The sequence below is a fragment of the Euleptes europaea genome, chromosome 4, assembly GCF_029931775.1.
Source record: "Euleptes europaea isolate rEulEur1 chromosome 4, rEulEur1.hap1, whole genome shotgun sequence".
In the NCBI taxonomy this organism is placed as follows: domain Eukaryota; kingdom Metazoa; phylum Chordata; class Lepidosauria; order Squamata; family Sphaerodactylidae; genus Euleptes; species Euleptes europaea.
The window spans coordinates 5959652-5985777 of NC_079315.1; the positions used below are offsets into that span (position 1 = coordinate 5959652).

The following is a 26126-nucleotide window of genomic DNA, read 5'->3' on the forward strand; positions in this document are numbered from 1 at the left end:
TGAAGTTGAATCTAGAATGAAACTATTACATTGTGAGGGTGCCAATTATTTAACATTCTATACAAAAAATACTTGGGGAAATTTCAACTCAGAAATTGTATGGAAGCTACTCATAGACAGAGAAATAACAATGCAGCAAGGAGAATACCATCCAGTAGCTGTTAATTATTTCAAGGGCAAAATCTGTCTTTAGCTCAGAATTCTAAACAGACCCCTCGTAGACCCCCTCTGGCATTTGGACTCTATGGAATTTAAATCCCATCTCTCCCCAAATCCCGCCCTCCTCAGGCTCTGCCCCAAAATCCTCTCCTTGGTGGCGTAGAGGGACCTGGCAACCCTAGTCACTTCTGAATTTTCACACGGGGCTTAACTATGAATCCGCCTATGATCCATCATCAATATGTGCATGACACCCAGTGCTATATATCCTTATCCAAATCCCCAAGTGATGAAGAAGATGAAGAAGAAGAGTTGTTTTTGTATGCCAACTGTCTCTACCACTTAAGGGAGAATCAAACCAGAGTACAATCACCTTCCCTTCCCCTCCCCACAACAGACACCCTGTGAGGTAGGTGAGGCTGAGAGAGTTCAGAGAGAGCTGTGACTAGCCCAAGGCCACCCAGTTGGCTTCATGTGGAGGAGCAGGGAAACAAATCCAGTTCACCAGATTAGCCTCCACCGCTCATGTGGAGGAGTGGGGAATCAAACCGAGTTCTCCAGATCAGAGTCCACAGCTCCAAACCACCACTCTTAACCACAATACCATGCTGGCTGATACAGTAGAGGTCCTGAATAACACATGAAGCTGCCTTATACTGAATCAGATCCTTGGTCCGTCAAAATCAGTGTTGTCTACTCAGCCTGACAGTGTCTCAGGCAGAGGTCTATTCACATCACCTCCTTGCCTGATCCTTTTAACTGGAGATGCCCAGGATTGAACCTGGGACCTTCTTCATGCCAAGCAGAGGCTCTACCACTAAGCCTCACTGAGCTACAGCCCCTCCCCAAACAGTCTGGCTGCTATGGTAAGTTGGCTAAGAGTGAACAAATGGAAACTAAATCTGAAAAGACAAAGGTAATGCTGGTTGGGAAGGCAGAGATCTTGACGGACATGGTACCCCCAACTTTTGATGGAGTTCAGATGACCATTGCTGACGCAGTTAAGAGCATTGGGGCCTTTTACGCAGGGACATTTCCCCGCAGTCACCCTTGCCGACTACTTTGGGGCTTACTTTGGATTATGCATGCCTTTTCTGCCCATCAGAGGTCATCTTGCTCTCCCCGCGCATTTTGCCTGTGTTTTTCCAGACACTGTATAAGCCAGAATCGGGAAAATGTGGGCAAAACACGCAGGGAGAGCGAGGCGACCTCTGACGAGCAGAAAAGGCATGCATATCCAAAAGGAAGCCCCGAAGCAGTCGGCGAGGGTGACTGCGGGGAAATGTCTCTGCATAAAAGGTTGTGGTTGGGAAGGTGGAGATCTTGAAGGACATTGTGCCCCCTACTTTTGATGGAGTTCAGCTGACCTTTGCTGACTCCATTAAGAGCCTTGGGGTTATACTGGACCCAACTTTATTACTGGAGAAGCAAGTTAACATCGTTGCAAAAAAGTCTTTCTTCCAACTCAGCCTAGCTAAAAAGATGGACCTTTTTCTTGATACAGCTGATCTGACCTGCGGGATCCATGCTACTGTAATATTGAGACTAGATTACTGCAATGAGAAGAAGAAGAAGAAGAAGAAGAAGAGTTTATTTTATATGTCGACTTTCTCTACCACTTAAGGAATAATCGAACCAGCTTACAATCACCCTCCCTTCCCATCCCCACAACAAACACCCTCTGAGGTAGGTGGGGCTGAGAGAGTCCAGAGAGAACTGTGACTAGCCCAAGGTCACCCAGCTGGCTTCATGTGGAGGAGCCGGGAAACAAATCCAGTTCACCAGATTAGCCTCCGCCGCTCATGTGGAGGAGTGGGGAATCGAACCAGGTTCTCCAGATCAGAGTCCACCACTCCAAACCACCGCTCTTAACCACTACACCATGCCGGCTCTCCAGTGAACATGGATCACTCCTCAAAATCCATTTAGAAACTCCACCTGGTGCAGAATGCTGCAGCGCCGCTATTATCGGGAGCTAGATGGAGCACGCATATTACTCCCATCCTGCAGGCACTTCACTGGCTCAGTTTAAGGTTTTACCTATCACATACAAAGACCTTCATGACCTTGGACCCTCATCTCTGCCTCTCCCCTTTGCTCCACCATGACATGTCCCATCCTGCAAATGGGCAAAATCGACAACTTCCTGAACGCTCTCCGAAGTCTTCTGCAAAGATCTTTCTCAATCACAACCCTGCTGTTCGAGGACATTTCAACTGATGATGCCGGGAACTGAACCTGCAACCTTCTGCATACAAAACAGATGGTCCACCATTGAGCTTTGAGCTTTAACCTACAAAGCACGTAAGAGTCCCTGGCTGCTTACCATTCATCTAAACCAGTACTCAGTCTCAGACTAAAGTAACCCTGTGTGCTTAAAGGTCAAGACAGGAATATATAAAGCAGAATGCTTACATGAAGACAGGCTGTAGGACGTCCATTCGAAGTAGCAGCAATTTGCTGCAATAGCGTTCATTTTATAAGGCTTGTAATCAGGCTTAAGCATTGTAAACAAGTTTCTAAACCCCATAGGATATTATCTCTGTAGTTTCCCACCCCCTGCCGGCCCTGTCTCATGACATTCATCAGGCTCATCTATCTCCTAGGAGCAGCATTTTATGGAAATCAGTGGGTTGAAGTAGGAACAGGGACGCAGGGTGTTGGACCAGGATCTGGGAAATCCAGGTTGGAATCCCCAACCTGCCATTGAAGCTTGCTGGGTGTTTTGGGGCCAGGCACATACTATCAGCCTAACCTACCTCACAGGGCTGTCGTGGGGATAAAATAGAGGAGAGAAGAATGATGTAAGCCATTTTGGGTCCCCACTGGAGAGAAAGGCAGGGCATAAATGAAGTAAATAAACAAAATAAGTTCCATTCTGCCATTGGAAATTTAGTCTGGCTCCAACACATGGAGAGAATATAGGTACAACTCCTTAGAGGTATTCTGGAAATTGCTAAATGTGTTAACAACGGCTGATATGCATCTCAAAATGGGAGCAAGTTCATTAGCAGCTATTGCAAGGATCACAGCCATAAATCTGTGGCAGAAAAATTTCCATAGAGATCCATCTTCTAGTATTGAGAGAGACACATGACAAAATACAAGAAAGGGATAATTCAAGAAATTAATAATGATGGATTTTTAAAATTGTGGCAATTCTCTTTCATAATCTGGAGTTTAGGGAAATAAGCAAACAAAGGATTTGTGACATAGATGATAGAAATATGGAATTATCCAAATAGGTGAGAGATAATTGGATTGGCAGTTATTGGAGCTAATTGTTGTCAATAATTAATTGTTGAGTTGATGGACAACTTAATTATTAATTAGTACAATTGTATATATATTGTATGCTTTCGCCCAACGTTTGGTAAATGGGCTAAGGAATTGACTCAATAAAGGAAGCCACAGCCTTCAATTTGCGAGATCTGAGCAAGACTGTCAAAGATAGGACATTTTGGAGGACTTTAATTCATAGGGTCACCATGAGTCGGAAGCGACTTGATAGCCATCATGGCGACTCATGGCGACCCTATGAATTAAACACACACAACATATATATTGTATAAATTATATTTATATTGGATGCATTGTGAATTCTATTGGATATCTCTTCATACTAGTATGCTGAGTTTAAGCTAATATTCCATTACTCTTATATGTGTGAGAGTTCCCAACCACTTTGTGCAAACTCCATAAAATCACTTGCTCAGACGGTGATGCAGAAACAAGGACTTTATTGAAGGCTTCAAGCAGTACAGGCCAAACACTAGTAAAGTTGCAAGTGGGCAAGACTTCTCAACTACAGAATTATATCCCCTACAGGGAAGCAAAGGTCACACCTATGTTATGGGAAGCTACAAGATAAATGGGTACGTTACAGACATCAATCGACCCCGGAGAGCTTGTTAGGGTTATCTGTTCTCCAAGGCCGAATCTGGCAAGAGGGAGTGAATCAAAGCACAGCAGGGGAGACATCCGTTAGAGGGGAGACATTCCAGGGCCTGACAGATATGGCGCCTGAACCCAGGAAAGACCAAATGGTCTGAACTGCTTTTACGAGTCCAGGGGGAGGGGGGAATTGGGACCACAGCAGACAAATACATACAGACCCTCACATTCTGCCCCCCTTAAGGCCCCCCTCCCCCGAGTCCGGGTGGACGAGGCCTATCTGGATAGGCAGAGTGAAATTCACGAACCAGGCGAGGGGCGGCCATATGGGGAGCTGCCACCCACTCATCATGAGCGGAGCCCAGGTGTTTCCAGCTCACCAAATAGAACAACTTCCCCTTTTTCATTTTTGAGTCCAATACCTTGGACACTTCCAAATGCGTCTCCCCTCCCACAACTGTAGGAACCTCGGATTTAGGGAGAGGATGGAACTGAGGGGCAGCGACGTACGGTTTCAGCAGACTGATGTGGAACACAGGGTGCACCCCCCGAAGGGACTTAGGGAGCTCCAATTCCACCGTGACGTCGTTGATTACTCGGGTGATGGGGAAAGGACCTACATACTTGTCACTAAGCTTTTTACAAGGTCGAAGTGAACGCAGGTTTTTGGTGGAAAGGTACACCTGCCCCCCCACTTTGAGTTCCCACCCTGGAGACCGATGCTTATCGGCTTGATCCTTGTACTTGCGTTTGGCCCTTTCTAGGTTTTTCTGCAACCAGGGCCAAGTGGTTTGCACTACCTGTACCCATTCCTGGACCTCCTGCACTACCTCGAGCTCTGGGGTGATGTTAGGGGAGCCCAAGGGTCCAAAGTCTTTCCCATAGACCACACGAAAAGGACTGAACCCTGTGGAAGAATGGGGGGCATTATTGTAGGCATATTCAGCAAAAGGCAACAGATCCACCCAATCGTCCTGGTGGTAATTGACATAACACCTCAAATAGCATTCAACCACAGCATTGACACGTTCGGTTTGACCATCAGTCTGGGGGTGGTAAGCTGAAGAGAGTCCCTGCTCTTCCACCCCCATTACTTTTAGAAAGGCTCTCCAGAATTTGGCCACAAACTGGGCTCCTCTGTCGGAGAGGACCTTCCTTGGAATCGAATGATGCTTCACCACATGATTAACAAACAGTTTAGCCAGTTTCTGAGCTGAAGGCAACCCCGTACAAGGAACGAAGTGAACCTGTTTGGAAAATAAGTCAGTTATCACCCACAATACAGTTTTTCCCCGACTGGGGAGTAAGTCAGTGATAAAATCCATAGCGATCACTTCCCAGGGCATGGTCGGAGTCTCAAGTGGTTTTAAGAGTCCAGGAGGTTTCCCCATCCGTTTCTTGGCAGTGGCACAGACGGGGCAGCTGCGCACGTACAACTCCACATCGGCTCTCATGCCCGGCCACCAAAACTGCCGCCGTAACAAATGCAAAGTCTTAACAAACCCAAAATGACCTGCAAGTTTGGCCCCGTGAACCATTCCCAGTGCCTCTTTCCTGAGGACCTCTGGAACATAAATTTTACCCCCCCTGTGCCCACAAAGAGTCCTGTTGGTCGAGGTGCGTGGGGAGGACTTGCTGCTCCGTTTCCCTTAGAGAAGCGTTTCGGACCCGCTGTAGAAAACCCTCCGGGATTCCCTTAGGGAGAGGGACCTCCTGACGGTGGGACTGGGAGTGGGTGGTCACTGCGAGTCCCGAGACCTCCCCTCTCTGCTCAGGGGTGAATAAGGAGTCCACCGGTCGATCAAAGTCATTGCGGTATTGGGGAAGTCTGGAAAGAGCATCGGCCAACGCATTGTCTTTCCCTGGTACATGTTTCAGAACAAAGCGGAACTTAGCAAAAAACTGAGCCCAACGAATCTGTTTTGCGTTGAGCTTTCTAGCTCCTTTCAAAGCCTCAAGATTCTTGTGATCGGTGCACACCTCAAAAGGGATCTCCGCCCCTTCCAGAAAATGTCTTCAAACGGTGAGGGCATGTTTAACAGCAGCTGCCTCTTTCTCCCAAATGGCCCAATTAATCTCAGACTGAGAAAACTTTAGAGAAATAGGCACACGGTTTCAATTGGTCATTCTCGTCCAGTTGCAAGAGAGCCCCCCCCCCATGGCAACATCAGAAGCATCAACCTTAACCACGAAAGGCTTATTACAATCAGGGTGTGCAAGAACGGGTTCAGACGAGAAAAGCCGCTTGAGCGTATCGAAAGCTTGCTGACAGTCCGAGGTCCATTGCAATCTAGCTGAAGGCAGAGCGGCGTTCGCTCCTTTCCCTTTAGTGCGCAGGAGCGAAGTGAGGGGGAGCGCTACCTGGGCAAAACTAGGAATGAAGTTTCGGTAGAAGTTGGCAAAGCCTAAAAATTGTTGCAAATGTCTACGCGTGGTGGGGGGTTCCCATTCCATTACCGCCCGAACCTTTTCGGGATCCATTTCTAAGCCTTGATGGGAAATCACATACCCCAGGAAGGTGATGGAGGGTTGGTGGAAATCACATTTGGAAACCTTAGCAAACAGCTTGTGCTCGCGCAGCCGCTGCAGCACCTCGCGCACCAGCTGTACGTGCTCTTCCATGGTTTCCGTATAAATGAGGATATCGTCCAGGAAAACCACCACCCCTCGAAACAATAGATCATGTAGAACTTCATTAATTAACTGCATAAACACACTCGGAGCCCCCGAAAGTCCGAACGGCATCACCAAATACTCAAACATTCCAAAACAACTAGAAAAGGCAGTCTTGGGTTCATCCCCTTCTTTTATGCGGACTCGGTGGTAAGCCTCCACCAAATCCAATTTGGTGAAGATCCGGCCCTCCTTCAATTGTGCGAGAAGGTCTGGAATGAGAGGGAGGGGGTATGCATTAGACTGAGTGACCGCATTCAATCTACGAAAGTCAATACAAAGTCTCAAATCTCCCGTCTTTTTCTTGACAAAGAAGGCGGGGGCCGAGTAAGGAGCCTTGGACGGGCGGATAAAGCCCCGCGCCAGATTGGTATCCAAATATTCTCGCAACACAGCCTTTTCATTTGGGCTCATGGGGTACACCTTTCCTTTGGATAATTTGCCTTCCCCTACTATTTCAATGGCACAGTCTGTCTCCCGGTGGGGGGGGCAATTCGTCGCACTCCCGCACGTCAAACACATCGGCGAATTGGGAATACTCGCTGGGAAGTTGGGGCAGGGTAGTCTCGAGAGACGGAGCCCCCACGAGGGCGGCTGCTGGAGTGCTAAGCACCCTGTCCTTATCATGGAGTTCGCATGGATTGCGAGGGAAGGTGAGCATCCGTTTCACCCAGTCTATGGAGGGATTGTGTCCCAGCAACCAATTCATTCCTAATACTACGGGTGCGACTATGGGAGCGATGGTAAAGTAAAGGCGCTCCCAATGCTCCCCTATAGCCATGACGACTGCTGCGGTGCGGTGGGTTACGGGTCCCTTTTAAAAGTCACTGCCATCCATTTGGGAAAAGCGGATGGGTTCGGGTAGCCGCTTCCGCTTAACATGCAGCAATTGGGCAGCCTCTTCGCTCATCATGGTGCGGGCACATCCCAAATCCACCAGGGCCGTGAATTCTAACGTGGGCCCCCCTTTAGGTAGTGAGAGTTTGACTTTAACATACACATTGTCTTCTTGAGCGCTTACCATTAGTGGAGCTCCTTGCACAACATTCGGAGCGGTCTGCTGAGGAGCCCCCCTTACAGCAGACCGACGGCGTTTTTTGCCGACAGGTCCCAGTCTTCTTCTTCGCTGGAGGAAGTGGCTGTGGAATTTGTAATCCGTGACTCCGATGAGTCAAAGGCTTCCTTTGTAATCCGTGACCCCGATGGGCCGGCAGAGTCCGAGGCTTCGACCTCGGTGCGGGCGTGCAGGGCCGAGGGCGCGCTGCGTCGGCTCGATGTCGGTGCGCCGCTCCGGCGGCGAGGTTGCCCCTCGGGAGGGGGTTTCTCAGGTTCGGCTGTAGCCGGACGAGTCGGTCCCGGACGTCCGGGTCGAGAAGGGCATTGAGAAGCAAAGTGTCCTTTCCCCCCGCAAACGAGACAGACCCCACTCTCAAAGCGCCTGCGGCGTTTGGCCATGGAGGGTCCACCCCCCGAGGGGGTTCGAGAGTCCTTTGGACTGCCGGGTCTGTCTCCACGGGTCTTGGTCTCTCGTCCGGTGCGTTGTCGGGACAGGAGCAGCAGTTGCTTTCGGTTTTCGATATCAGCGGCATGGCGAACCCAACCTTCAACATCGGGAGGGTTGCCCTGCATGAAAGCCCAGTGTTGCAATTCCGGGTTCAAACCTTCGTGGAAACACTGCACCCTGGTAGTTTCGCTCCAATCCAAAACTCGACTCGAGAGCGACTGGAACTCGCTTGCGTACTGCGCGACAGTTTTAGTCCCTTGGTGCAGTTGTTGCAAGGCAACCTTTGCTCGCTCACCCAAATGCGGGTCCTCAAAGCGGTGTCGAAGGGCGACCGTGAAGTCATCGAGGCTTCGCAAAACCGGGGAGCGAAGTTCATACTGCTGTACCATCCAGGCGGCCGCCTCCCCTTGTAGGAGAGAAGCGACGTATTGGACCCGGGAGTCCTCTGAAGCAAAAGTCCGGGCCTGCTCACACATAAAAACGTCCACTTGTACCATGAAAAACGTTAGCTGGTCACTCGACCCGTCATACGTGATTTTCAAATCTCTGCGAGCCAGTGGAGCGGGGCGGATGGGATGTGCTGGGCCCTCGGGTGGTTGTGGTCCTCCATCCGGCGGAGCCACGGGTGGAGTCTGAACTTTCAGTGCATCCATGGCTCCGGCCATCTCCAGCATTACTGCTTGCATAGCATCCATCCGTTCCAGTAATTCCTGGCGCTCTGTTTGCCAGCGCAGTCGTTCCTCATCCATCTGGTGAAGCAGCAGGGCTTCCTTTCGGGCGGGATCGTCCTCGAACCCCAACCCGTGAACCACAGTCCGTCTTGACTGCGCGTCGCTCTTCGAGAGCGACCAATGCTTGGGAGTTTCCAGCCAGCTCTCCAAGCGAGTTTGCTTAGGCTTAGTTCCCAAACCTGATCTGGAGTCGGTTCCACTGGGCATCTTCCCAGTCGACTTCCCTTCCGAAGGGGGTAGAACCGGCTTCGTGGGTACAGCATCATCCTTCTTGTCGCCGTCATCCGGCTTGTCATTGGGGTCCCCGTTGCCGGCCATAACTGTCCAGGAACGGTACAGGAGCAGGTCAATGTGGCAAGGACTTGCAACTTAATGTGAGAGTTCCCAACCACTTTGTGCAAACTCCATAAAATCACTCGCTCAGACGGTGATGCAGAAACAAGGACTTTATTGAAGGCTTCAAGCAGTACAGGCCAAACACGAGTAAAGTTGCAAGTGAGCAAGACTTCTCAACTACAGAATTATATCCCCTACAGGGAAGCAAAGGTCACACCTATGTTATGGGAAGCTACAAGATAAATGGGTACGTTACAGACATCAATCGACCCCGGAGAGCTTGTTAGGGTTATCTGTTCTCCAAGGCCGAATCTGGCAAGAGGGAGTGAATCAAAGCACAGCAGGGGAGACATCCGTTAGAGGGGAGACATTCCAGGGCCTGACAGATATGGCGCCTGAACCCAGGAAAGACCAAATGGTCTGAACTGCTTTTACGAGTCCAGGGGGAGGGGGGAATTGGGACCACAGCAGACAAATACATACAGACCCTCACAATATGGACAAGTGGAAAAATATATATTTATTTTTTAACTTTGAGACCTAGAATAAACAGTAAGAACCTCAATAGAGAATCTAGAGACAAGGAGGATGCAGATGATTCCTCTCCATTTTTTTCATTCAATTAAACAACGGGCAAAAACGCATGGCCGCTTTATCCTCCTTTAATCCCTGTTTCAGCCAGGATTTAGCCAGGATCGAATGCATGCGTTTTGCCTAATGTGCGTTCGATCCTGGCTAAAACAGGGATTAAAGGAAGATAAAGCGACCGTGCGTTTTCGCCCAATGTTTGGTAAATGGGCTAAGGAATTGAGAGGAATAAATTACTCAGAGCAGTAAAGAAAGGAAGAGATTATCAGGAACAAAATTAGAAGATACTGACAAAATTAGATGAAAGACCACTCGATATTTTAAAAATAATTAAAAAAGAAAAGAGCACAGAGTTCAACAAGTGGAATCAAAGGCAGTAGATCCCAACACTGCTAGTCGAGGAAACTGGCCCATTGAACTGGAATAACCAAAGGACAAGGAAGGAGACAAAAAACAAATCAGTGGGTTCTAGATCAAATCAAGCCTGAACTCACCCTGGAAGCTAAAACGACTATACTGAGGCTATCGTATTTTGGACACATTATGAGAAGACAAGAGTCACTGGAAAAGAAAATCATGTTAGAAAAAGTTGAAGGCAGCAGGAAAAGAGGAGGTCCCAACAAGAGATGGATTGACTCTGTAAAGCAGGGGAGGGGAACCTTTTTTCTGCCAAGGGCCATTTGGATATTTATGAAATCATTCGTGGGCCATACAAAATTATCAACTTAAAAATTAGCCGACCAAGCCCCAAGCAGGCAGATGCTCCAGATGCCCACGTGGGCAAGCAGGCAGGCATCCAACAGGGGGCGCACTCACCCACCTGGTGGCACAGGATGGTCTGTTGCACCAGCCGGGCGTAGCTGTCCAGCCGCATGCTGGAGTTGCTCCTGCTCTGCATGGTCGGGGCCGCATTCTACAGACGGCGGCGTCTACCTCTGCATTCAGGGAGGAAATGAGGACACACTGGCTAAGAATCCCCCCCTTCCCGCGCACATTCTGGCCCTGCCTCCTTTAACTTCTCCATTGTCTCCACTTCCACCCCCAGCCCTCTTGTAGTACAGAGGGAATAAGTTTCTCCATGAGTGGAGTTTGAGTGGTAAACGGCCTGCTGCAATGCAGCACTTCGTGTAAAACGCATCGCAATGGGCCCTTTACCACTCAAACTGGGAGTTTGAGTGTAAAGGGTCCCTTGCGATGCGGCGCTTCTGGTTTACAACTGGACGTGACATGTCACCACTGGCTGGCGTGGGTGCACGCATTGCCCGCCGTTGGTCAGCGGGCAGCCAGGTGGATTGGTGGGGGTTTGCCCATCCCCACCTGGCACTTGGCAACCCTAGGGCACAGCTGTATATGTGAGTATTTACAAAAAATATTCAGCCACTAATTATAAGAGCAGAACGTATCTTGGTGTGTTCAAAGCACTGGGAATTGCGAGAACAAGAAGCAGTGTGGGAGGAAGAAGACGTTGTTCAATGCAACAGGCTGTCATTGATGCAAGCGTTTCCACGAAGGGGCAGGGAAATTTCTGATATGAAAGTCATACTCTTAAAAAGTCAACAAGTACTAACCATTTCTCAATTTGTCCCTGAAGTGCAAGTCTGTGTGCCTATTTTTTGGGGGGGAATAAGTATCCCCCTTGGGTCTTGTTTGCCCAACAAAACATAACATAATGACAGCAGGAATCTCAGACTGATGAACACAGTCTTAAGTTTGTGTCTTCATTAGGGATCACTTATTTGGGAGGCTGATGACTCCCTAATGAGGTCCAGAGAGGTTTCTCTCCCCAGTTCTTCTCTGTGGGGAATAAAGGTCTTAATTGGATAGGTGCTCCAAGATGGGAAAGTAATCTCTCGTTGCACTTTGTTTTACTGGAGCCTTCATTACATCCAGCGTGACAATTGCATTACGTTGTACATTAACAATGTTATTTTATAAAATTACTGCCACATGGGACGAGGACTCTTTTCCGAGATACACTTTGTGATAATGAGCACTTGCTTTTTCCAGGCTGGCGATCATCTCTTACTGCCAAACCAGGTCCTAGGCCTGAAGCCTCTTCCAAAAAGGCAGTCCTCTTCAAACAACTGTAACAGCCCAGGAGGAAAACAGAACTGAACTGACTCATTATAGCCCATTCTTCTTATTTATGGGGCTCGGAATTTAGAAGAGCTAGCTAAAGTGGCTAATAAGGGTGGCCTTATAGATAATGCTATCTGTGAGTCCCATAAGCTTTGGCCATTGGACTCTATGGCATTGAAATCCCTCCCCTCTCCAAACTCCACACTCCTCAGGCTCCACCCCAAAAATCTCCTGCCGGTAGCGAAGAGGGGCCTGGCAACCCTAGGGTCCATGCTAGGAAATGCATTATTGTGAGTGAGAAGTGGTTTAAAGTTAGGGGGGCTGTCTGGGGACAAAGTTGAAGGCAGCAGAAAAAGAGGGAGACCCAACAAGAGATGGATTGACTCTACAAAGGAGGTCATGGCCCTCAGTTTGCAAAACCCGAGCAAGGCTCACAGGAAAGAAGTCAGACCAGTCCAAAACTTGACAACAAATGGATTATCTTCAATCTGACAGACCGACAACTCTCAGCTGAAGAAACTTCCATCTTAGCCAAGGGAGGAAACTTTGCAGTCACTCCCACGCAAATTCCAGTAAAAGACATCATTGCAAATGTAGAAGCTGCCATTCGTAATCTACCTGAAGAAGATGCTGAGGAAATAAGAGGAGAGACAGCAAGAATTCTACGAAAAGCAAAGCCCCCTGCTAGCAATATAACACGCAAGGAGAGAAACACCATCAAGACCCTCAACGCAGATCCAGAAATCATTATTCTACCAGCTGACAAAGGCAATGCCACAGTGATCATGAAAACAGAAGAATACAAAAAGAAAATTGAGGAACTTCTGGACCCTGCCACATACAAAAAACTAAAACGAGATCCAACTTGCAAAATTACCAGGAAAACTAGCATACTGATCATCCGGACACACACAGAAAACTATGCAAGACAGAAGCACAACCATCACGATTATATGGACTACCTAAAATTCATAAGGATTCCGTCCCACTCCAACCCATCGTGAGCGCCATTGGTTCCCCAACATATGAATTAGCTAGATATTTGACCACCCTCCTACAGGACCACATTGGAAAAACCACTTCTTACATCAAAGATTCAACTCATTTCATCAACAAAATCAGTCCGTTGAGACTCAATCCACAGGATATATTAGTCAGTTTTGATATTGTATCCCTCTTTACCAAGGTTCCAGTAAAAGACACAATCTCATTGATTAACCAGATTTTTCCGGAAGATATAACAGCCTTATTTCACCATTGTTTGACAACAAGTTATTTCCTATGGGATAAAGAATTTTATGAACATATTGATGGAGTAGCTATGGGAAGTCCACTCAGTCCAGTAATAGCAAACTTTTACATGGAATATTTGGAAATAGAATCGGCACCTGAATCAGAACCTGAACTACAGTCTGGTTCAGGTTCATAGATGATACATTTACTATTTGGAGCCATGTTGAAGAAAAATTAATGGACTTTCTAAACCATCTTAATAATATCCATCCAAACATTCAGTTTACCATGGAAAAGGAAATTGAGGGTACACTCCCATTTCTTGAAACCCTTGTCATCCGTAAAACAAACTTTCAGTTAGGTCACAAGGGGTGAAAACGCATGGTCACCTTATCCTCCTTTAATCCCTGTTTCAGACAGGATTCAGCCAGGATCGAACGCATGCGTTTCGCTTAATGTGCGTTCGATCCTGGTTAAAACAGGGATTAAAGGAGGATAAAGCGACCATGCGTTTTTGCCCAAGGTCTACCGGAAACCAACTCACACAGATCGCTACTTACACAAAAACTCCAACCACCACCCCCGACAGAAAAGAGGAATAATCAAAACATTAATGGACCGTGCAAGACGGATCTGTGAACCACAGTTTCTCAAGGAAAAAAATTAATCATCTAAATCACGCACTACTAGCAAACGGCTATTCCAGAAATGAAATCAGAAGGACCATTAAATCAAACAAAAATCAGAAAACTCAGGAAAAACAGTCTCCCATAGGAAAGGTATTCTTGCCATTTATTAAAGGAGTCACTGATAGGATGGAGAAACTTTTGAAAAAACATAACCTACAAACAGTGTTTAAACCCACCAAGAAAATACAACAGATGCTACGATCAGCAAAAGACAAAAGAGACCCCCTCACCTCTGCAGGAGTATATCGTATACCTTGCAGTTGCGGACAAGTTTACATCGGGACAACAAAACGCAGCATACAAACAAGAATAAAAGAACATGAAAGATACTGCAGACTGGGCCAACCTGAGAAATCAGCAGTGGCTGAACATGGACTGACACAAACAGGACACAGGGTCTTATTCCAAGACACTGAAAGACTGGACAATTCTACCAACTATTTTGTCAGATTGCACAGAGAAGCCATTGAAATTCATAAACATCAGCACAACTTTAACAGAAAAGAAGAGAGTTTAAGAATGAATAAGGCTTGGCTTCCTGTCCTGAAAACCTCCAGACTAACAAAGACAGCAGTCAACAATAGCCATGCAGATTAGCTGTGGATTTCACACATTAACAGATCACTTCAGGATACAATGGTTCCATATTAACATACCACACCCTCATTAGCACATTATCTTGATATTTACAGGACAATGGTTAGCACTTTACCTTTGTTACTTTTTGCAGGACAATGATTCAACTCAAACCCCACCCCTTTCTGACTATATATTACTCTTCCTACACACTTGACACTGAGAGACACTGTCCTTCAGAGTTACTCCTCTGAAGATGCCTGCCACAGCTGCTGGCGAAACGTCAGGAAAGAAAATACCAAGGCCACGGTCACACAGCCCGGATAACCCACAAGAACAACTGAGCAAGGCTGTTGACGACAGGACGTTTTGGAGGACATTGATGCAAAGGGTCACCATGAGTAGTAGGCAACTTGAGGGCTCTTACCACACCCACACACACACACTGTGGACAAGAAAATGTTTGCCTCCCAATGTCAGTGAGAGAGGAGTATCATTTTCCAGGATAGGAAGCAAGTCATTACTGATGCATGAAACTGGATTGAGTTGAGAGCTGTGTAAAAGCCAATTGTGTTGTTCTGTTTTGACCTATCATGTAGTAGGTTATCCCTTTGTATCTTTCTAGTTTTGTTGATCTGTTTCTTTACTATGTCACATGGGTATTGTAATTCCAGAAATACCTGTTTTAGACCCTGCAGGTGAGAAGCTGCAAAGGGATTGGAACAGATGTGGCTATAACAGAGGTTGGCTGCAGACAACGGATGGTTTAGGGTGTTTAGGATGGTGACTGAAAGTGCATAGATATGTTTGGTGATTGTGAAGTATCTGCTATAATGTGGTTTTTATGCTTCCATCATGTATTTGTACAACGGTGTCCAGAAAATGTACTTCTTGTGTGGATTGGTTCAGGGTCAGGGTGATGGTGGGGCGGAAGTTGCTGAATGCCTGGTGAAAGTGGTTACTACAGATTAAACACTAGAGGGCCCTGAAAGTCCATTTTTTAGTGAAAGCTTCTTACTCCATTCTGTCCACCTTCCAGGTCGAGTGAGGACCTTGTTACCCTTGCACCAACCAGGGAGAATTCCTGGCTGGGTTCCTGCGCTTGGCCAAGCTACATCCTACATCCTTCCCCTGCAGGGGGACTGACCTCACTCTTCAGCTGGGTTGCAGAGGCAAGTCCAGAAATGAGAAGAAGACGAAGAAGCAGAGTTGGTTTTTATATGCTGACTTTCTCTACCACTTAAGGAAGAATCAAACCGGCTTACAATAACCTTCCCTTCCCCTCCCCACAACAGACACCCTATGAGGTAGGTGGGGCTGAGAGAGCTCTAAGGGAACTGTGACTAGCCCAAAGGCACCCAGCTGGCTTCATGTGGAGGAGTGGGGAAACCGACTTGGTTCTCCAGATTAGTGTCTGCCGCTCATGTGGAGGAGCGGGGAATCAAACCCGGTTCTCCAGATCAGAGTCCACCAAACCACCACTCTTAACCACTACACCTCACTGAGTAGAGCCGTGCACCATTTTTTCAGTAGTTTTCGGGTTCAAGTTTAATAAACCCGAAAATTTTCAAAAAAGCTGAATCCTTTTTTCAGACAATTGAAAAAAAGTTATTAAACCTGTAGCCAAAAAATACACAGCGCAGAGCTGAATGCTGGGCCCGGCATTCAGTTCGCCACTGCTTCCGAAGTCCACAACTTCGGAGGCGGTGGCGAACTGAACATCCAGCGAGCCCAGCGCTGTTTGCTGCCACCTCCTCCGTCCACGTAGAATTTGGAGGCGGCAACAAGGACTAAATCAGCAGGTAAGTGAGGAGGAGAGAGAGGGAGGGGGGAAATGGTGGAGGTGCCAAAGCGGCCCTGAACGATGCCGGAAAAATTCAGCATTATTCAGAATCTGCTTCTTGGCTCCCTTTAATTGCTACAAGGAAATAATGCTCCGGCTCTTTCAACAAGTTAATTCTATTAGCCAATAAACACTTTCAAAACAAGCACCAGCGATGAGCAATTCAATGGCCTTCTGTAAGGCACTGCTTGTGTAGTCTTAATGCGGAACGCGCACACTTATAATCTTTCTTCTGTATTTGGTAGAAGTTAGAAACTGTTGGCGCAAGATTGTTGTATTTTGCAGATTGCTACTTGTTAGAAACGTCTCTGTCAAATGCTTTGCATTCCTTTTCTTCCTTTAAGTGGTGACACTTTAATTCCTGCCATTTTTTCTGATAAGCCCCCTGAAAAATACCAATAAGGCATTTTCCAGGGTTGTTTTTTTTTTGGTTTGGCTTTAGCTGAATGCACACCCGTAGAAATGAGCACCGAGACCAGCTCTGGACAAGGCCAAACATTCATAGCTATGCATGGAATTGCCTCCTTGAACTATCACCTTTTAAAGAACTTCTTCCCCAAGAGAGGCACTTGACTTCTTCTTTTCATTTGTTTTGTGCTCTCATACAGAACCAGATGGTTTAGAGGAATTCGTGCCAAACACCAACCCTTTGCTAATAACATTCCCAATTAGTGGTCTGTGTTGATTACCTCTCCTAATCGTGTCTCAGTGGAGGAAGAAACATATTTAAGGGTCGCGGACGTGGACAACGTTCATACAACTGAGCTGCAAGGTGGTGTCTGTGGACTGTGAGTACTTGGCATTGAATCCTGTCTTGATTTCTCACATTAAGGGTGTGTCCCCCCCCTTCTTTCTCTTCCTCTGCACCAAGTCCTCTTCCTTCAAGCAGGCGAGATGGTTGCAGCCAGTTTATCTTCTTTGTTTGGTTGCCAGATGGTTTCAATAAAACTACTAACCAGAACCAGACGGGTTGAAATTAAATCAAAAGAGTTTCCGTCTAGACATTAGGAAGAACTTCCTAACAGTTAGAGCGGTTCCTCAGTGGAACAGGCTTCCTCGGGAGGTGGTGGGCTCTCCTTCCCTGGAGGTTTTTAAGAAGAGGTTAGATGGCCATCTGTCAGCAATGCTGATTCTAAGACCTTGGACAGATGATGAGAGGGAGGGCATCTTGGCCACCTTCTGGGCATGGAGTAGGGGTTCACTGGGGGTGTTGGGGGGGGAGGTAGTTGTGAATTTCCTGCATTGTGCAGGGGGTTGGACTAGATGACCCTGCTGGTCCCTTCCAACTCTATGATTCTATGATTCCACTGGACACACTTGATGAGAACATGTTGACCAATTAGATAGGCAGATGGACAGACAGACAGATGATAAAAAAGAAAAAAAAGCTCTGTCTCTTTGATAGAGACTTATGTGTGGAAATGAGTTATTGAAGCTTTTAGTGGCAAGGCAGTAAATAAGATAGAATCATAGAGTTGGAAGGGACCACCAGGGTCATCTAGCCCAACCCCCTGCACAATGCAGGAATTTAACAACTACCTCCCCCCACACCCCCAGTGAACCCCTACTCCATGCCCAGAAGATGGCCAAGATTCCCTCCCTATAAAGCACCCTGTTAAGATCCTATTAAGCTCTTATTAAAGGGGGCAACCCTAACTAGGACCTACCCTAGATGGTTAACATTGAGACCTGTAGATATAAAAGCAAATCCATCATCTTTGAAAAGAGGAATGGTTTGGTTTAGGATGACCGAGCACCATCGGCACCTCCTTTATGCTCTTTTCACATGCTGGCTGTATCCATTTTGAAAGCATGTCACTAGAGCTGACAACATGGTGAAGCAAGTTTTACAGTCTTCCATTTCTAGTGCACTGGGGGTGTGGGGTTGATTCCAAAACGCTGGTTCTCCTAACAGCGAATACAAACATTTGGCTCTGAGAAACTATTGTACCATAATAATTTCAAAGATTCCTTCACATTCTGCTTGCTGAATTATCTGTTGATTTTTGTCCAACTCCTACATTAGGAGAACCTTTTGCCTAAATTGTGTTGCTCTGTTACCATGGTTCAGCCTGTTCAAGAAGACGGAAAGACCATGATAGCAATGGCCTCCGCTCACGTGCTCAACCCCAATCAACAAGAGGATTTGCATGCCAGGAACATAGACGACACATGCGGAATTGAGAATTAAGAATAAAAGCATCAGCTATATCTGTCAGGTTGTTTCTCTGTCTTAAGAAATATAAGAATTTCTAGAGCGCAACGGATAGTGATGGGACTTTATATCTGTTATGCCTTTTAGGGAGGGAAAGGACCAGTGCTGGAGCCAGTAGTCTTAAAGGTAAAGGTAAAGGTCCCCTGTACAAGCACCAGGTCATTCCTGACCCATGGGGTGACGTCACATCCCAACGTTTACTAGGCAGACTTCGTTTACAGGATGGTTTGCCAGTGCCTTCCCCAGTCATCTCCCCTTTACCCCCAGCAAGCTGGGTCCTCATTTGACCGACCTCGGAAGGATGGAAGGCTGAATCAACCTTGAGCCGGCTACCTGAAACCGACTTCCGTTGGGATCGAACTCAGGTCATGAGCAGATCTTGGACTGCAGTACTGCAGCTTACCACTCTGTGCCACGGGGCTCCTACTGGGAGTCTTAGTGGACCACAAACTGAACATGAGTCAACAATGTGATCTGGCAGCTAAGAAGGCCAATGCAATTCTGGGCTGCATCAATAGGAGTATTGTGTCTAGATCAAGGGAAGTAATACTACTACTGTATTCTGCATTGGTCAGACCTCACTTGGAATAGTTTTGGGCTCCACAATTTAAGAAGGATGTTGACAAGTTGGAGCGTGTCCTGAGGAGGGCGACCAGAATGGTCAAAGGTCGGGAATCCATGCCCTATGAGGAGAGACTTGAGGAGCTGGGTTTGTTTAGTCTGGAGAAGAGAAGGTTAAGGGGTGACATGATAGCCGTGTTTTAATATTTGAAGGGATGCCATGTTAATGAGGGAATTAGCTTGTTCTCTGTTGCTTCAGAGACTGGGACACAGAGTAATGGATTTAAACTAAGAGAAAAACTATTCCACCTAAACATTAGGAGGAACTTTCTGACGGTGAGGGCGGTTCAACAATGGAATGCGCTGCCTCGGAGGGTGGTGGAGACCCCGGGCGAAAACGCACGGTCGCTTTATCCTCCTTTAATCCCTGTTTTAGCCAGGATCGAACGCACATTAGGCGAAACGCATGCGTTCGATCCTGGATGAATCCTGGCTGAAACAGGATTAAAGGAGGATAAAGCGACCGTGCGTTTTCGCCCCCCGTCTTTGGAGGTCTTTAGGTTAAAATGCCATTGCAAGTCAATCCATCTGAGCGATTCCTGAAAGCCATCCATTTCTTGGTAAGATTAAGCCCCTTTCTGTGCAACCCAAAAGACATTTACCTGGGACGAAGCCCCATTGAATCGACCTGAGTAGGATTCTAAGTAGACCTTTTTTTGTAATTGTTCGGTCTTTCCTAACAGATCTGCTCTCATCTCATCTTCTGTGCTGAAGAATATGGGGTATTTTAATATTCCAATCTGATTTTCCCCCCTCGGTCTCAACTACATGCAGTATAATTTCAGATTTGATCATTTGCATCAATGGAAAGAGAAAACCGTACTGCAGTGCATGAATTCATTCTGGTTGGGTTTTCCAGCTTCCCAGACCTTCGTATAGTACTGTTCATTGTCTTCTTTCTGATATATTTGACCAGCCTGGTTGCGAATATTCTGCTGATCGCAACAATACGACTCGACTGCACTCTTCATATCCCGATGTATTTTTTCCTCTCTGTTCTGTCATGCTCAGAAATATGCTACAGCTTTGTTGTGATCCCCAAAATGCTGGCAAGTCTGATAACAGAAAGGAGGACTATCTCTTTCAGGGGCTGCATCAGCCAGATGTTCTTCTTCAACGTCTTTGGAGGAGCCAACTGCATGCTCCTAGCCATGATGAGCTACGACCGCTACGTTGCCATCTGCAAACCTCTTCATTACCCAGTCCTTATGAAAGAAAGCATTTGCAGGCAGCTGGTGGCTTCTGCTTATTCAACAAGTTTTGTTGGAGCTGTGATAGAAATCGGCTTCATCCTGAAACTGCCCTTCTGCGGTCCCAACCGGATTTGCCACTTCTTCTGCGAGCTGGCTCCCATCCTTCGGCTAGCTTGTGAAAAAAGCAGCGCCGCCGAAATCTCCATCTTCATCATTTGCATGGTGATCATCTTCTGCTCCTTCTGCCTCATCCTGTTGTCCTACGCTCTCATCCTCCACACGATCATCCGGATTCCCTCCGCCGAAGGGAAGCACAAAGCTTTCTCCACCTGCGCCTCTCACATCATTGTGGTGGTCGTGCACTTTGGTTGCGCTTCCGTCGTCTACTTGAGGCCCAGGTCGATGTACTCGCCAGACAAGGACATCTTCCTCTCCGTCTCGTACACGGTGCTGACGCCTTTGCTGAAACCCATGCTTTACAGCCTCAGGAACAAAGATGTACAAATTGATCTCAGAAATGTTTTGGGGAGAAAAGTGTTCAAAAAAGCGGCATGACGAGCAATTACCTTTCAATATGGGGAGGGCTCAAGGAACAACTTCATCTTCACCATAGGCCACACCCTCGCATCATTGAAAGCTATGTCCTCAGGGCTGTACAGGTGTACAGCTGCTTCTGTGGCACAGCATTGGGATGTATCGTTGAGGTTATGAGTGTGAGCTGTGAAGTTGCTTGTTCACATCTCACATTTGTCCTGAATACTACTTTCATCCAATGCATAGTTAAATTGTGAAACTCCCTGCCCCAGGATGTGGTGATGGCTATCAACTTGGAAGGCTTTAAGAGGGGAGTGGACATGTTCATGGAGGAGAGGGGTATTCATGGCTCCTAGTTAAAATGCATACTAGTCATGATGCATACCTGTTCTCTCCAGGATCCGAGGAACATGCCGAATAGGTGCTGTCGAACACAGGCAGGATGGTGCTGCTGCAGTCATCTTGTTTGGAAGCTTCCTAGAGGCACCTGGTTGGCCACCGTGTGAACAGTCTGCTGGACTTGATGGGCCTTGGTCTGATCCAGGATGGCTTTTCTTATGTTCTTATGACCTTATGAAAACTTCTGTCTCTCAGCCCATACCCCTGCATTATATCTATGATAACATTAGGTAAAGGTAATCCCCTGTGCAAGCACCAGGTCATTCCTGACCCATGGGGTGATGTCACATCCCAACATTTATTAGGCAGACTTCGTTTATGGGGTGGTTTGCCAGTGCCTTCCCCAGTCATCTTCCCTTTACCCCCAGCAAGCTGGGTCCTCATTTTACCGACCTCAGAAGGATGGAAGGCTGGGTCGACCTTGAGCCGGCGACCTGAAAGCAACTTCTGTCGGGATCGAACTCAGGTCGTGAGCAGAGCTTGGACTGCAGTACTGCAGCTTAACACTCTGCGCCACGGGGCTCCTATATGATAACATTGACCTACCCTAAAAGGTTATTGTGAGACTTGTTGAAATAATGTATGGGAAGTGCTTCAAATCCTTGTGAAGAGCTATATAAATACTGACAGTCAAGGATCTGCTGCTGGGCCTTCAGCAGATGTTATATTATTTGTAATTATTGAAAATAGTTTTTGAGGGGCGGTTGGGAGGGGGGGACGTTTGATGTATCATGTAAATAGTTATTATATTATTATTCTGTTGTTTGTATTAGTATCGCTATTGTTTGTTTGTTTACTGCTGTTTCTTAATTAAAGTTAACTGATCAACAAAAGAAAAAGAAAACTACGTTGTCATTGCCCTGCAGTGATTATTCACAACTGAATGTTCCAGTGGGGAGAAATAAAACCAGGAAGTGAATGATTTGGTTTGGCACAATGAAAGTGCAATATCTAATATCTAATATCATGGTCTGAGGCTTTGCTTTTGAGATGATGTCATGCCCTTGGGGATGTCCCAGCATCCACCAGCACTGTCAAAGACCAGCCTGAAATACTGGAGTTTTTCCACTTTAATTGCGCACAGAATTTACAAGCATCTGTTTCAGACATGAACAGTCTACTTTTAGGCAGGCTGATCGCTTAATACTCCCCTCCACCAGCCTCCATCCAGGGCCCAGTTCTGTTTTCTCAGCTTGGATCCTTCTCCAGCGTGGTGTAGTGGTTAAGAGCAGTGGTTTTGGAGCGGTGGACTCTGATCTGGAGAACCGGGTTTGATTCCCCCACTCCTCTGCATGAGCGGCCGAGGCTCATCTGGTGAACTGGATTTGTTTTCCCGCTCCTACACATAAAGCCAGCTAGGTGACCTTGGGCAAGTTACAGCTCTTACAGTTCTCTCAGCCCCACCTATCTCAAAGGGTGTCTGTTGTGGGGAGGGGAAGGGAAGGTGATTGTCAGCTGGTTTGAGTCTCCCTAAAGTTGTAGAGAAAGTTGGCATATAAAAACCAACTCTTCTTATTTTTTCTCCTTCTCCTTCGCTTTCTCCTTCTTCTCCAGACCATACTTGGAGGATGAGAACTCTACATCCAGGATAAGAGCTAAAAGAACCTGGAGATCTCCCAGAATTATAACGTGTCTCCAGACTAGAGATCAGTTCCCCTGGAGAAATTGGCTGCTTTGGAGGGTGAACTCGATGGTGTTATACCCCACTGAGCTCCCACCCCTCCTCAAACCCCACCCTCTACAGAGTCCACCCCCCAAACCTCCAGGAATTTCCCAACCTGGAGTTGGAAACCATATCTGGTCACTGCACCCCTCCTGCAGGGTTGAGGCCATGCAGTAGCTTGACTGTTTAAGTCTGGTGGAAGGGGTTCCCTCTTGGCCAGGAACATCATGCTTCCCTCTTGGCCAGGAACATCACCTTTTCAGTCTCCCAAAGGCATGGTTGTCTCCAGACTATAGATGCTGCACACCACATCTTGCCATGCCCCTCTTCTTCCTTGTTTCTTGCTGATATCAGCCAACTACTTCTCCCCTTACCACCTTAGGCTGGTAGAAAAAAAACTCTTTGCAAGTTCGGTTGGGGTTACTGTGATGTAGTGCACCAAACAATAAGTTGACTTTGCAGTTGTATTAAACCAATTAAAATATGCTAACCTAGATTAGCCCCAGATTTAATAACATGAGCTCCATCTTGGGCTAATTCACTTGCTTATCTTCCAATATAACACATGCCATTGTATGTCAAAAATTCCCTTCTACTCTCTGCATTGGTGAAACCAGTAAACCTGTACACTAATAAATAAATTAACACAAATTTATCATTAAAACTGCAACATTCAGAAATCAGTATGTGAACATTTTAATCATTCAGGGTTGTTGTTGTTTTTACAAATCTGGGGCTTTTCTCAGGTTTGTACAAGGATCTCTCTTGTCTGTGCTTGACCCCAATCTCTGGATTTAAATATCCACAGAAGGGGGCCATGTTGAGAATTTTATATATATATAAAAAAATGTTGTGCATGCACTGTAGAGTTGGTGTGAAGGTACGGATGGGTTGCCAACCTCCAGGTAGTAGCAGGCGATCTCCTGCTATTACAACTGATCTCCAGCTGATACAGATCAGTTCACCTGGAGAAAATTGCCACTATGGCATTGAAGTTGTCGTCGTCGTCGTCTTCTTCTTCCTCTTCTTCTTCTTCTTCTTCTTGTGGTTCAAATAAAGCTAGCAGAGTTATACCCTTTCCTTGGGAGGGAATGCAGCATGGTATAGCCCGATTTTGTCAGATATCAGAGGCTAAGCAAGGACAGTTCTAGTTAGTATTTGGATGGGAAACCACCAAGGAATACCAGGGTTGCTATGCAGAGGAAGGCACGGGCAAACCACCTCTGTTTGTTTCTTGCCATGAAAACCCCATTAGGTGTCACCATAACTCAGTTGCAACTTAATAGCACCTTACACACACATATACTTTCCTTGCTGGTGCGGATTCTGAACACTAGAATGAAGTAAGAATCATAGAATTTTATCCTGTGGAGTAGGTAGTGCAGAATCAGCATAGCAGATCCTCTGATTCTTGAAACTATGTATGTAACCCTAATTTCTCCCACCAGCCCCAGTTGAAGGAAGACATTATGGAACTGGGGTTGGTTAATGGAATGTACATGTGTATGTACTGTTAAATCTCAACTGACTTACGGCGATCCCAGCGAGGGTCTTACAAGGCAAGTGAGAAGCAGAGGTGGTTTGCCATTGCCTTCCTCTGCAGTCTTCTGTGGTGGTCTCCCATCCAAGTATTGACCCAGCTTAGCTTCTGAGATCTGATGAGATCGGGCTATACCATGCTGCCTTCCCAGCATGGGGTAGTGGTTAAGAGCCGTGGTTTAAAGCGGTAGACTCTAATCTGGAGAACCGGGTTTGATTCCCCACTCCCCCACATGAGAGGCTAATCTGTAGAACTGGGTTGGTTTCCCCGCTCCAGCACATGAAGTCAGCTGGGTGACCTTGGGATAGTCACAGCTCTCTTAGAGCTCTCTCAGCCCCACCTACCTCACAGGGTGTCTGTTGTGGGGAGGGGGAGGGAAGGTGATTGTAAGCTGGTTTGATTCTCCCTTAAGTGGTAGAGAAAGTTGGCATATAAAAACCAACTCTTCTTCTTGTTGTTCTTCCTCAATGGTTAACAGAGGGAGGGTTGAAAAAAAGGGAAAATAGCAATGCCTCCAGACTCCAGACTTCTGCATCTCAACTGGGAGGGTAGGGGAGAGAAATACCTGCATTGTTTATATTTATTTATTATATTTATATCCTGCCTTTCTGCCCAATCAGGGCCACCAGTAAGCAAAAGTAAGAAAAAATACAATTCCAAAACAACTCTCCAGACCCTATAACCACCTTACACAAGAAGAACTTAAAAAATAAAGAGGGTTTATTCAACACGGAAGGATGAGTCATGAAAGGAGGACACATATATCTAAAACTGTCAAGAACCTCTAATCCAAGGGTGTTCCCAGAATGGTTGGACAGCTCACAAAATTACAAAGCACCTGGGTTATGAATAGGATTGCCAACCACCAAGTACTAGTGTGAGAGATCCCCCTCTCTGAGTTTGCTTCTCCAAATCAGTTGCTCAGACGTTGATACAGAAACAATAGATTTATTGAAGCCTTCAGGAGATGAGACAGGCACAGGTAGAAAGTTGCAAGTGAGGGGCTATACGGGTTTACAGAATATATTGACTCCAGGGCACTGGGGCACTGGGGTTCACACTTATTGTTATGGGAAGTTACAAGCTTGGCATAATACAAAACATCAGACGGATCCCAGGAAGTCTGGTGCGGCTATCACACTTCCAAGGCCGCACCGGCCTGAGGGAGTACTGGCAGGAAAACAGCGGGGGGGAAGATACATGGGCCATCAGGCCTGGCGCCTGAGACCCGAAGGTGTGAACTGCTTTTACGAGTTCACTGATAATACCGCAGGTGATGAAAAGCAGAGACACAAAGACAGAGACCCTCACATTCTGCCCCCCTTAAGGCCCCCCTCCGGGAGGACGAGGCTTATCGGGATAAGCGAGGTGGAATTCTCGGACCAAGCGAGGAGCTGCCATGTGGGGTGCGGCCACCCATTCGTCATGAGCGGAGCCAAGGTTTTTCCAGCGAACAAAGTAAAACAGTTTCCCTTTCTTCCATTTGGAATCTAAAACCTTGGATATTTCCAAATGGGTATCCCCTCCTACTACGGTAGGAATCTCATGAGCGGGAGGGGGGTGGAACTGGGGAGCTGCTACATAAGGTTTGAGGAGGCTTATATGGAAGACTGGATGAACCCCCTTGAGTGTCTTAGGGAGACTCAGTTCCACGGT

At 46.9% G+C, this 26126-nt stretch overlaps 1 protein-coding gene across 1 annotated transcript; it reads left to right on the forward strand.

Moving 5' to 3' along the window:
• Positions 1 to 19944: 19944 nt before the first annotated feature.
• Positions 19945 to 20889, forward strand: LOC130476414 (olfactory receptor 10T2-like). The gene has a single exon (XM_056848350.1). The coding sequence runs from the start codon at positions 19945 to 19947 to the stop codon at positions 20887 to 20889; it is 945 nt and encodes a 314-aa protein (XP_056704328.1).
• Positions 20890 to 26126: the final 5237 nt, after the last annotated feature.